At 39.8% G+C, this 13,675-nt stretch overlaps 1 protein-coding gene across 1 annotated transcript in view; it reads left to right on the top strand.

Annotated features, from left to right (window-relative positions):
- Positions 1 to 13,675, top strand: part of dnah3 (dynein axonemal heavy chain 3) — an 82,579-nt gene that overhangs the window by 23,382 nt on the left and 45,522 nt on the right. Inside the window, 14 exon segments of the mRNA XM_055164754.1 lie at positions 1,837 to 1,928; positions 2,008 to 2,122; positions 2,544 to 2,660; positions 2,913 to 3,092; positions 3,170 to 3,306; positions 3,797 to 3,998; positions 4,670 to 4,762; positions 5,242 to 5,352; positions 6,193 to 6,307; positions 6,383 to 6,581; positions 8,769 to 8,877; positions 9,576 to 9,689; positions 11,080 to 11,256; positions 12,998 to 13,089. Of these exon segments, the coding sequence (XP_055020729.1) occupies positions 1,837 to 1,928; positions 2,008 to 2,122; positions 2,544 to 2,660; positions 2,913 to 3,092; positions 3,170 to 3,306; positions 3,797 to 3,998; positions 4,670 to 4,762; positions 5,242 to 5,352; positions 6,193 to 6,307; positions 6,383 to 6,581; positions 8,769 to 8,877; positions 9,576 to 9,689; positions 11,080 to 11,256; positions 12,998 to 13,089 (1,853 nt within the window).

The following is a 13,675-nucleotide window of genomic DNA, read 5'->3' on the forward strand; positions in this document are numbered from 1 at the left end:
ATCGTATTTGATAAAAAAAAAAAGCTGACAGAATTGAAGTAGATGTCTGCGCGGGACAGAATTTTCAGTCCCGCTTAGGGGTGGGCGATATATCGATATTTTAAATATATCGATATGAATTCTGACATATCGTATATATCGATATAATGCTTATATTAAATTTTGATTTTGCCGCTTCACTTGTTTACCTTCTCTCTCGTCGCCCGCGCGCCTCCGCCTCCCTGAGTTTGTTCGCTCGTGTCTCCTTCACTCCTCACTGTCGCCCTGAACGCCGAAAGTTGGTGCCAGTGAAAAGCTTCAAGCACCATGAACCTTTTCCACCATTTACAGACAAAACCACCAGCAGCACATCCTCATATTCCACCGAGTCTCGTCCTTTAGCCCGAAAGAAGCTAAACGAGCTGAGCTGCACGAGAAGTGCTGTTTATGCAAATGAGCCATGCGCTTAAATTTCGTTTCTGTAAAATGTAAACACACGTGCGCAAAACTGCATTAAACACATTATTATCACAAACGAGCTGATGTGGCTCTAGAGTCGTTATGCTTTATATATTGTAAAGTTTAGCAATGTAAATTTATTTTATGCAGAATATTTTAATTAATAATCTGTTGCAGTGTCACTTGTACAATAGTGTTTGGAAACGTTGGGTTTGATCTGCAGTGGATTGTGGGATTAAACCTCAGAGCTCCTTACTGCTGGATAATAACATGGATCTATTAAAATAAGGAACATCCTGAGCTTCTTCTGCTAAATGAGCTCATGGTTCTGGTTCTGGTCTGGATAACAGAGTTAATGCAAAGATGAGCTTGTGTTGAGTTGTTTTATTTATGAATGAAAAGAAGGAAATATGTATTATTTCTTTTATTTTACAGTTAAATTATTATTTTTTGTAAATTTAAATGTTCCTATATGAACTGCCGACCTCTTACACTTCAATAAAAAAAAGGCCTTGTGGAATTGGCAGATTTGTTTTTGCAGTTTTCAGTTTTAGGGGGTTATTTTTTCTTGAACATATATCGAGATATATATATCGTATATCGAAATATAGCAAAGTATATCGAGATATATTTTTTGATCCATATTGCCCAGCCCTAGTCCCGCTCCCGCCCACTCCCGCACTGTGCAGTCCCGCTTCCACAAAGAACTGTAATTTTCAGTCTCGCTCCGGCCCACATCTGCAATATTTTGTGCCACTCCTGCCAGCAAGTCCCGCAGGATGGGAACCTTTTCTTTTTTAAACTCTATCAAACACAGAGAAGCGAAAGGAATTGGGCTGCGTATGGGAGGAGGCGCGGTGGGCGGTCCGGCGGCATGGTTAAGTCCTGGCTAAATCCTGTTTTAGTCTTGGTTTTAGATCTGTTTTTAGACCTGGTTTAGTCCTGTTTTATTTCTGGTTTAGTGGCGCAGCCTGCACAACGTACAGGGATGAGGGACGGTCTGCACAGTGTATGGGAGGGAGGGGTGGTTTGCTGCTTAAAATGTTTTTATTAATGCCAAATAAAACATCCAGCACAAATGATGCATGATATTCTTACATTCATCATTTGTATATTTTACTTTACACTCAGATTTAGTTTGCGGGACTGCAGTTTATCATCCCACCCGCTCCCGTGTTGTGTAGTCCCACTCCCGCCCACACCCACAGTGAGCTTTCAGAATTTGTCCAGCGCCGCACTGTTTTGCGAGGTCGCAGGGCTCTGAATTTAATTTCCCGTTTGCGTTGGATCCAACCTGGACGACTGAGGGATGACACAAACATGAGCCGGTGGACGTTGTGTACTCGCGTGTTGCCCTGTGCTCCTGCAGATGAGCCCTGTCTGTGCTCTGTGTTGTAGATCAGTTCCATTGTGGGCGCACGCATCAAGCCCGATGAACACAGCTCCCTGCTCCACATGCTCGAACTGGGCCTCTCCAAGTTCTCCACACAGTAAAGTCCAAACACAGAAGAACTACAGAACATCTCACTGTACAGAACAAACCCACTGATTCACGTGTGTTTGTCTCAGACTGGAGGAGCTCGGAGCGTCAGCCAGTAAGGAGTATTATCTGGAGAAGAACATAGCCAAGATGAAGAGTGAATGGGCAGAACTTCGCTTCACGTTTAATGTCTACAAGGATTCTGTAAGATCTGTTTTATTTAAGGATTTAAGCTTCATTTAAAGCTTATGACAAGTTGGAAAACTCATTTTACTAAAAGACAGAGGAGATAATTATTTTTAATATAAATACAATTATAACAAAACACTTTTATCTGGTTGAAATCATGTTTAAAGTATCAGGACAATGTGTTTCTTGTGTAAATTGTGATGTGTGATGTCGTCAGTGTGGACCTCTCTAAAACAGAACTCTCTACTTCCTGTAATTTTAACATATTTTTCAACTTTTCTTCACAAATTGTATCTTGATTTGTGTTAAACTAATTTGTATTTACAGTGGGTTTGATTCCACAAAATAAAGTCAAAAAGAGAATCGTCAAAACCTGTCACATGCACTTTAACTTGATTTATAAAACTAAACTAAGTCAATGTGATGATTGATTCAGGGGACTCATATCGTGTCGGCTGTGGATGACATCCAGGTGCTCCTGGACGACCACATCATAAAGACACAGACGATGCGCGGGTCGCCTTTTATCAAACCTGTGGAGGCTGAGTGTAAGGTCAGTCTGATCTCTACATACACATTTAATACTTCAAATGATCATTTAAAAGAGACCGTCATTGCCATAACTGTGTGGCCTCTTTGTTGTGATGATGTTTATGGTGATGTCAGCTCCCTTTGGGCACCACAGTTTTGTAACGCGGGAGTCAGCAACTTGTTTCTTAAGTCGTTTTAGTTGAATATCCCATTTTAAATACTCAATGTGTCTTCTTTAATGTGATCAGACCACAGGCTCTGTATGTTTGTGTAGGAATGGGAGGAGAAGCTGCTGAGCATGCAGGACATCGTGGACTCCATGTTGAAGTGCCAGGCCATGTGGTTGTACCTGGAGCCCATCTTCAGCTCAGAGGACATCATCGCAGAGATGCCTGAGGAGGGACGCAAGTTCTCCGTTGTGGACGGATACTGGAAGAGCATCATTGGAGAGGCCGTGAGACGCATTTTCACATTTCTTTGCTCTGGGCCTGTATGATGCTGCACGTGCTTAACTCTAAAGTGTGTGTTTAGGTCAAAGACACACGTGTGCTGGTGGCCACAGCACAGCCCCACATGCTGCAAAAACTACAGGAGTCTAATCTGCTTCTGGACCACATCCAGAAAGGTCTCGTCACCTACCTGGAGGAGAAGAGACTGTTCTTCCCACGGTAAGAGAACAATAAAAAACAAACAGTGTGTAACATCTGTGTCTGCAGCTCTAGAAAAATTAAGAAATCTGTACCAAAGTCAGTGAGTGAAGCACAGAAAGACAGAGGTAAAGGAAAGGCACCGCTCTATAAATATGTTAAAGTTGGGATGAAGTTTTATCATTTTACTTCCTGAATGGAAATCATAAGATCATGCTAGGGAATCCCATAATTTTACCGAGGACCAAAAGTATTTTATAATTTTTTTATGAAGTGTAACTGATCAAAAAATTATGTTTTGTACATGTAAATTGTGTTTAACTTTGGGATAGAGTTCTCCCTGTAGTGTGATGTCATCAGTATGTTTTAGAACTCTCTACTTTCTGTAATATTCAACATATTTCAACAGGTTTTTATCCCACCAGTTTAAGTCAAAATGTTTATTTGAATCACAAAAACCTGCCATACGAACATTAAGTAATGAGCCCAAACCTCTTTTGTGCTCCTGCAGGTTCTTCTTCCTGTCCAACGATGAGCTGCTGGAGATCCTGTCCCAGACCAAAGACCCTCTGTGTGTGCAGCCCCACCTTAAGAAGTGCTTTGAGGGCATCGCCAAGCTGCACTTCACTGACGAGCTGGAGATCACTGGGATGATCAGCTCAGAGAAAGAGACCGTGCCTCTGTCTGACAAGATCTACCCAGCAGAAGCCAAGGTCTGTCCTCTGTCCTCTGTCCGCTGTTCACCGTGCTCTGTCCTCTGTCCTCCATCCTCTGTCATCTTTCTCTTGTTGTCAATAGAAATATTTTTAGTCTATCGGTTGTTGGCCTTAAACTTCCAGCACAGGGCCATAGATGTTTTGGTCAAACCCAAACCTGCTGCGTAAAGAATTCACATAAAACTTTATCTGAACCCTCCGAACAGCGAAAACACAGCCAGAGCAAGAGTGTAATAGTATAATGTTCTCTGGAGACTCATTTGAACAGTAAAGCAAGATCCAGTTAACGACACAAAATACACATTCATAGTATTGATATATTTAAAAATAATAAAAAATAACTAAAGAATAATTAAATATAACATAAGTGAATGTCAGTGTAACAAATAATGGTATTGATTAAATGAAATATTGATTTGAAAACTCAGTTATTTGAAAAACCAATGCAATCCATATGAATCTTCTGTGGTATTAAAATATGGATCATTCAGGTGGATCTACACAATCTGAACACACGAACACAAGACCAAACCTTACAAAAATGTATATGTTACACCACATTCTGATGACTGATGACTAATTATTGATTAGTGCTTAGACTCCGCACAGACCTCCACTTACCCCTACACCCCACACACATATGAAAGACGGCGTGTTTGTGTCCTCAGGGTATGGTGGAGAAGTGGCTGCTGCAGGTGGAGCACCTGATGCTGCGGAGTGTGCGCGACCTCATCCACCAGGGCCTGAGCCAGTACGCACAGGTAACTACACACACTCTACACACGCTCTACACACGCTCTACACACGCTCTACACACGCTCTACACACGCTCTACACACGCTCTACACACACTCTACACACCTCTACACACACTCTACACACACTCTACACACCGAGACCAGAGACAAGACTGAGTCTCGACCGGTCTTGAGTACTATGACTACAGTCTATTTTTATGTATTATATAAATGGGCACAGCTAACCTGCAGTTTGGTCTTTAAATGTTTGTATTAACCTGCTCTACATGATGTTTTAAATCATTTCCTATTCCTAATAAGGAACTGGGCTCCAAATGTATTGTTCTGGATTCAAATGTCAAATGCCTCTGTGAGCTTCATTTGATTGGAGCTGGACACTGTGGGTGACGCCGCACTCCCTCACTTCACCTTTTATACTCAAGTCTGTGGGCAGGTGATGCTGAACCTGATCCCCTCATGAATGTTTCATGTCTTTGCTTTAGTTACCTCGAAAGGAGTGGGTGCTGCAGTGGCCGGGCCAAGTCGTGATCTGCGCCTCGTCCATTTTCTGGACCAGCGAAGTGTCCGAGGCCATCCAGAACAACACTTTAGCGGTTTGTGCTCTGACTCTGGGCATGTGGTCAAATATAACACAATTTTAAAATAGAACGTTTGAGAATTTTGGAGTGATTCATCATTTTGCCTGACTTTTTAAACATCCATGTGTCTCCAACTACACAAACCTGTCATATTTATATATTTTGTGTATTATTTGTTTTACAAAAGCACAATGTTGTAAATACAGGCTCAGTAGTGTTATAACAGAAGATAAGATTACATAAAAACTGAACTGAATGATTCTGAATCTACTTTGGTCAGGTACCAAATTCAAGAAGAGAATGTTTTGAGACTTGTTTTTTTGATTTGACTCTTATATAATCTTAGTAGTTACCTTCAGGCCAACGTTAATTTTTTTTAAATGAATAAACTATTCATTATTAACCACTGGATTTATATAGCACGCGAGACACCCAAATTATTCACTCACCCCACACTTGGTGATGAGCCACTATTGTAGCCACAAGTGACGGACGAGATGCTGCCAATCTGCACCATCTCCCACCAGCACGCACGCACACACACATGCACACACACACACACACACACACACACACACACACACACACACACACACACACACACACACACACACACACACACACACACACACACCACAGTCATAATAGGCAATGTGAGTGAAGTGTTTTGCCACAACAACCAGCAGAGGGAAGCAGAGTTCTGCCCTGATATTTCCTCACATATTTATTTATTTACAAAACATTTGGAAACACTTGATATAATGTACTTGTTGTTGTAGTTGTACTTGTAGCTATACTTGTAGTTGTACTTGTAGTTGTAGTTGTATAAACAGGAGCTCCATGTTTATTTTCCAGGCTTATGTCGATCAGTGTAACGCTCAGATCGCCGACATCGTGGACCTGGTGAGGGGGCAGTTATCAGGAGGAGCTAGGATGACTCTGGGAGCTCTCACAGTCATAGACGTTCATGGTAAACTCCAGAAACAGTTTGTAACATACTAAAAGTCACACTTGATTTACATTTGCTCTCATTTAACCCCGACAGCACGAGATGTAGTGTCCAAACTGTCCCAGGACCGGGTCTCCTCGCTCACTGACTTCTCCTGGATCTCTCAGCTCAGGTACTTCTGGGAGGACGGAGACGTGACGCTCCGAATGACCACCACCTGCCTCAAATATGGATACGAATACTTAGGCAACTCCCCTCGCCTCGTCATCACCCCGCTGACGGACCGCTGCTACAGGTACGCCCCTGCCTCCTGACTGACAGGTGCGCCCCTGCTCTCTGAGGGAGACGCATTTCAGTAGTGACGTGTTGTCCGTGTCGAGGTTTCGAAGCGTGTGTGCAGTAATCCAGGAAGTCTTTGGTGAAGCGTGTCGAGGTTTGTATCGGTGACGTATGTGGCGACGCTCGAAGCCTCGTGAACCGTCTGCACCACGTGACTGCTTCAGGAAGTGCTTCGCGGATTTGCTGCATGATTCAAAACAAAAGGGCCAAAAAAACGCAACGGATTCACCCAAAACATTTTGTGGTGTTGGGTTATTGCGAGTTTGGTACTTTCTATTTGAGATTCTTTTTTTTTTTTTTTTTTTTTTTTTTTTTTTTTTGAGATGGGGCATTTTGAGCTGATATCCCCTAATAAAGTTTATAGTAACAATGATGTTGTAAAATAAACAGTATTACTAAATACACATTTGACAACACAGTGTTTCTCCTGCTCTAATATATTTCTTGTTAAAAAAAAAAAATTCAGGTTAAGTTTCTACTTTTTCTTTTAACCCGACCGTTATATCATGAACACAGACTCCATGTTCATAAATTCACACTTTATGTTGAAATCACAAACATTCAAATATTTAATGGTTCATTTGTTCAGTATAAATCTTTCCATCAGAACCTCGATGATCATGTTGATTGTTCTATTTTCACTCTGCCTGTTATACATTTTTTGGCCACTTGATGTCGCAGTGGAGCACATGAAGCACCTTGAAGCGTCGGCTCAAATGGATGGAACGCTTCAGTGCTTCATGGGCTTCATCTCGACATCAGGAGGACTCAAACATTCTGATAAATTTGGCTGAAACAATCAACCAAGCAGAAGTAGTGCCAGTGATAAAACAGGAGCTGCTTCAGTTCAATGTTTTAAAATAAATTTCTGTAAACCCTAGACACATAAACCCGATACAAAAATTTGCATCTCAAAGCGCTGTGTGGTTGAGGCAGATGTTAGGCACAATTTACCCACAATAAACATATTTTATTTCTGATATTTTAAACATAATTTCAGCAGAATAACTTTCTTATCAGTTTATTTGTCTGTGTACATAAGATTCATGAAATAAAAGTGTCAATCTTTGGCAGATAGAACAGCTGAACACACTCGTGGCTCAGAAATCAAATATTGTTCAGAAAGTTCTTCCCAAGTCTGTTGCAGAAGTTTCCATAAATGTGTGGCACTTGTAGGTTGCTTCACTCTTCTGTCCAGTTCATCCCAAACCAGCTCCATGGGGTTTAAGTCCAGGTTTTCAAGTTTTACCATCTCGGTCTTTTTTCCTGAGGCAGTTTTGGCAGAGCTTGGACTTGTGTTTTGTTCTTTTATCTTTTTTTTAACCTCTGGCTGTTCAGTTTTTACCTTTGTACCATTTCAAGCTCTTCATTATACTTGCACGACTTGAACTGCAAAAATCATAATCATAACAATTTTACTGTGTTTGAGTAAAATGAGTCTAACCCAGGGGTGGGCAAACATTTTGACTTGTGGGCCACAAAAGGTTCTAAAATTTGACAGAAAGGCCAGACCAGGAGAAGATGGATGGAGTTTTTTGGTATTCCACCTCATAAGAGAAAAAAATAACACGGGATTTGTAGAAAACATCTCCCATGTTATTGAAATATCAACTGAAAATGATAAAACACACCAAAGTTCTTGTAGAGGTACAAAGATGAAAGTAAAAAAAAATGCACAGCACACCCAGATGGCCGAGTCCTAAAGCTTTTTTATTTTGAAATAATGTTTCGGCAAAAAAGCTTTAATCAGATATTTTTCTGGCTTTGGACTGAAGCTTTTTTTGCCAAAACGTTATTTAAAAATAAAAAAGTTTTTGGACATTCAGCCATCCGAGTTTGCTATACATTTTTTCTTTTTTATGTTAATAGTTTTATGTTTACTTTTATGTTAGTAATTTAAAATTATTGCAAAGCATTACAAGAAAATATCTGTCTTTCAAGTCCCATGGTTTTTACTGTTTATTGAAATGACTTTTAAAACACTGAAAATTATTATTATTATTTATTATTATTATTATTACTATTATTATAAATTCGGCGGGCCAGATTAAAAAGATTAAAGGGCCGCATATGGTCCCCGGGCCGTAGTTTGCCCATCCCTGGTCTAACCTGTGCCGCTCGCCACCTCGTTTCTCTCGTGCAGGACTCTGATGGAGGCTCTGAAGCTGAACCTGGGGGGAGCTCCTGAAGGTCCGGCTGGGACAGGGAAAACTGAGACCACAAAAGACCTGGCGAAAGCTGTGGCCAAACAGGTATCACAGGGACCAGGGGATTAAAACCGGTAACGGTCATGTTCTAGAATCAGATGACTTCCTGAAATCACCAGTGTTTTGGCAAGAGCCGATATTATTTACTCTGAATTAAAAACCCAACATACAGTCCACAAACCTCATCAGTATTTGTTTGGGCTTCAGAAACATCAAATATAATCACGTCTTTGTGTTTGAATTTATTTATTTTATATTAATGAACAGCTGTAATTGTAAATATGACAGATTATAGCAAAAAAAGAAGAAGCATTTCCATCTGTTGTCCCTCTGAAAATTACACAAAAAACTATTTAAACTGACACAGAAGACACTGAACTCTGTGCCAGTCTTTGTTTCGTGTGGATAGGCTCAGGAATTGAAATAGGTGTGTTAGTTTCAGAGTAGTTTCAGTATAGTTAGCTCCTCCCTTCAGGCAGAGATAAGGCAGTGTCCACCAGCGTCTGACACTGCTGAAGAAGCAGCTTGGATGAGCTGAGAAACGTATTCGACCAAAATAAATTCATGTCCAGTTGACAAAGTGAATTTCTCCTTTTGCTCTAGGACTTTTAAAGTAAATTCCACCTGAAAATTCTGACCTGTTTCCAACTCGAGTTAAACGATTTGGGTCCTACAGTGTTGTGATGTCAGTGAGTTGTGAGTTTCTCTGATTTTAATGATGCTTTTGTGTTGTGTGTGTCCAGTGTGTGGTGTTTAACTGCTCCGATGGGCTGGATTACAAAGCCATGAGTAAATTCTTTAAAGGACTGGCTCAGTCGGGGGCCTGGGCCTGCTTCGACGAGTTCAACCGGATCGAGGTACAACTGAGACCTGTGTGACCTGCAAATTATGGTTCTGGAAGAAAAAAATCACATTATTTTTCCTATAGACTCTTCTTTAGAAAAATATATAAATTTTAAAGAGGGATAATTATCTATGTGGTAATTTCTGAGCAGGCCTGTCGGCAGAAATTTGGGGGCCCAGGGCAAGAAGCCTCACATGGGCCCCCTCCTAATATAAATGAATATGAAAAGGGTCCAAATCTGGGCCCTCAAAATCCTTGGACTGGGACAACAGACTTCTTTGTCATCCATGACTTGAGCATAAAAGTCCAAAGAGGTTCATTTGGTCTTCTGATAATTTATGTTATGAAAACAAACTCAGTCTGAAAAAAGAACAAATAGCACAGACCCCTTTGTCCCGCCATCTCCTGTCCTGCTTCTGACCGTAACATGATTGTATGAAATAAACAAAAAATACATTCAATTCATGTAAAATGTTTGTTTCATTAAAGAGAGGTCATTATGCAAAATTTACTTTTTTAGAGCTTTCTATGCTCATGTTATAATCCTAACCCATCAGAAACATGCCTGCGGAGGTTTTAGATTTATCCATGCATGTTTGAGTAATACGCTGTTTTCAGAATAAATTAATTTGTGATGTGTTACAGTTAATTCCCCATAGAAGTGTAATACCTCCTCTTTAAAATCCTAAATGTTTTTAAGAGCACCATTTACTCTAGTTTAAAGGTGCCGTGTCTGGAGATTGTTCCATGTCGTTTCCTCGTCACAAACAGACCTGGAGTTATGTTTCATTTCATTCACATGTTTAACACACAAACCCTGCACATTTAGGTGAGTTCTTCTCTCCAACTGAAAACAGTCTGTTCCACCTTGCGATGTCATGTGGTGATACAGTGTGTGTTTAAACTCCACACACCTTCACTAGAATCATTCGGATAATTTCAGACCTGGAATTGCTCATCTCTTCTAAACTAAAGACAAAAGGTAGCCTCAGAGGGTCGAGACCGAGACAAGACCGAGACTTTTAAAGCCCGAGACAAGAGCGAGACTTTTAAAGACCGAGACAAGACCAGATAAATTGGATGATTTCAGCCCTGGAATTGCTCATCTCTACTGAACTAAAGGTAAAAGGAGCCGTTAACTAGAAAACTACCACTTCATGACATCACAAGGTGGAGCAGAGCATTTTGAGCTTTGGAGATGAACACAGACTAGTAATAAAGGGTTACTCAAACATATGAATGAAAAAACATTCTGACGAGGCTTAAAGCTCACAGGCGTCAGTTTTGTGAACTGTAGGACCTTTAAATAGGAGCTTTACTTCCAGAATCACAGGATGCGCTGCCACTTTTTTTTTTTTTTTTTTTTTTTTTGTGCTCTGTATTCACTGGTCCGGCGCCATCAGGTGGAGGTGCTGTCCGTGGTGGCTCAGCAGATCCTGTGCATACAACAGGCCATAGCGAAAAACCTGAAGAAGTTCATGTTCGAGGGGACGGAGCTTTCCCTCAACCCCACCTGCTCCGTCTTCATCACCATGAACCCCGGATACGCCGGGAGAGCCGAGCTGCCGGACAACCTCAAGGTACAACAACTCACTCTTATGTAACAGATAATACTCCCTACAACTGCACAGCAACTCACCTTTATGTCACAAATAATACTCCCTACAACTGTACAACAACTCACTCTTATGTAACAGATAATACTCCCTACAACTGCACAACAACTCACCTTTATGTCATAAATAATACTCCCTACAACTGTACAACAACTCACTCTTATGTAACAGATAATACTCCCTACAACTGTACAACAACTCACTCTTATGTAACAGATAATACTCCCTACAACTGTACAACAACTCACTCTTATGTAACAGATAATACTCCCTACAACAGTACAACAACTCACTCATAACAGTAATACTCCCTACAACACAACACTCTTATCTAACAATAATACACACAACTCTTATGTAACAGATAATACTCCCTACAACAGTACAACAACTCACCTTTATCTAACAGATAATACTCCCTACATCTGTACAACAACTCACTCTTATGTAACAGATAATACTCCCTACAACAGTACAACAAGTCACTCTTATGTAACAGATAATACTCCCTACAACAGTACAACTTGCCCCTATGTAACAGATAATACTCTCTACAAATGTACAACAACTCACTCTTATGTAACAGATAATACTCCCTACAACTGTACAACAACTCACCCCTATGTAACAGATAATACTCCTACAACAGTACAACAACTCACCCTTATGTAAAAAATAATACTCCCTACAACTGTACAACAGCTCACCCTTATGTAACAATTAATACTCCCTACAACAGTACAACAACTCACTCTTTATGTAACAGATAATACTCCCTACAACAGTACAACAACTCACCTTTATGTAACAGATAATACTCCCTACATCTGTACAACAACTCACTCTTATGTAACAGATAATACTCCCTACAACAGTACAACAACTCTCCCCAATGTAACAGATAATACTCCCTACAACAGTACAACAACTCCCCCTTATGTAACAGATAATACTCCCTACAACAGTACAACAACTCACCTTTATGTAACAGATAATACTCCCTACATCTGTACAACAACTCTCTCTTATGTAACAGATAATACTCCCTACAACTGTACAACAACTCACCTTTATGTAACAGATAATACTCCCTACATCTGTACAACAACTCACCCTTATGTTACAGATAATAGTCCCTACAACAGTACAACAACTCACCCTTATGTTACAGATAACCCTATGAGATTTTTTTATTTTGTTACTTATTTTTCTATTTTATTTTGACTTGTACATTTACATTTATATAATAATGTTTTATTTGACACGTGTCTCTTGCTTTTTTTGCTACTTATTTAGAATTTATTAACATTTATTTTTCCGCTCTTTAATTATATTGTGACGTGTGTGTTCTGTGTGTAAAGTGTGTAAAGTTTGTCTAAGTCTAAAGGAACCGTGTGTAAGATTTTAAATATTACCTATCTGAGTCCTCCAGGTATGAGGTGAACATGTTCAAGTCAAATATAGTTCTTACTGATAACAATTCTAATGCTGATTTATCCATGATTACAAAAAAAAAATAAAAAATAAAAAAAATTATTACTGTAATTTGATATTTTGCACAGGATACACACAGTTCCATTTTCCTTTACAGTATGTTTCTAATATTAGGGTAAAAATACACAAAAAAAGGCGTACTTGGGCTCTTTCTTGTTTTATTTATTTATTTGTTTTGTTTTGTTGTGTGTTTTTTGTCTGTCTTTTCCAGGCCCTGTTCCGCACCGTGGCCATGATGGTGCCAGATTACGGTCTCATTGGAGAAATTTCACTTTACTCTATGGGCTTCATCAAATCTCGCAGGTGCAGAGACGCTTCACACGTTTACCTCAAAGTTTTTATTATATTTAAAGTGCAGATTTTACTTCAGTTAAGTGTCAGATTGTAGAAAAAAGGGAAAGTACAAAAATACGTATGTAGTAATTGTAAGTCTAAACAGAATCCCTCTACCAGTGTCAGCACCAAAACTCCATCCAAAATAAGCTCATTTATTTTTTATTGGACTAGTCGTGGGTCAGTCCACCTCAGTTCACCCAGTGAGTTAAATCTTACTTTGTCAGATTTTGTTGAAACTTGGTATATGGGTAAATCATACACAGAAAAGACAAAATTTCAGATTTTAGTTTGATTGGACCAACAGTTTCCAGAGATATTGCAATTTCTTTTCTTTTTTTTCAGCAAACACTGGTCCAATATCAAAAACCAAAGTGTCTCTGGAAAGGGGAAATCGTAAAGAATCCAAATATTTTTATTTATTTTAGCATTTGAGTGCTTTTGAGATGAATGACCTTTTTAATTTATATTTTGACCTTGAAATTTACAATAAGGTACTCGCTCGACCTCAGTGACACCAAACGAAAAAATGTAGCCCTATGCATCGACTACAACA

Source organism: Boleophthalmus pectinirostris, unplaced genomic scaffold (genome assembly GCF_026225935.1).
Source record: "Boleophthalmus pectinirostris isolate CB_2022bp ecotype Guang Dong unplaced genomic scaffold, ASM2622593v1 HiC_scaffold_7, whole genome shotgun sequence".
NCBI classification, from domain to species: domain Eukaryota; kingdom Metazoa; phylum Chordata; class Actinopteri; order Gobiiformes; family Gobiidae; genus Boleophthalmus; species Boleophthalmus pectinirostris.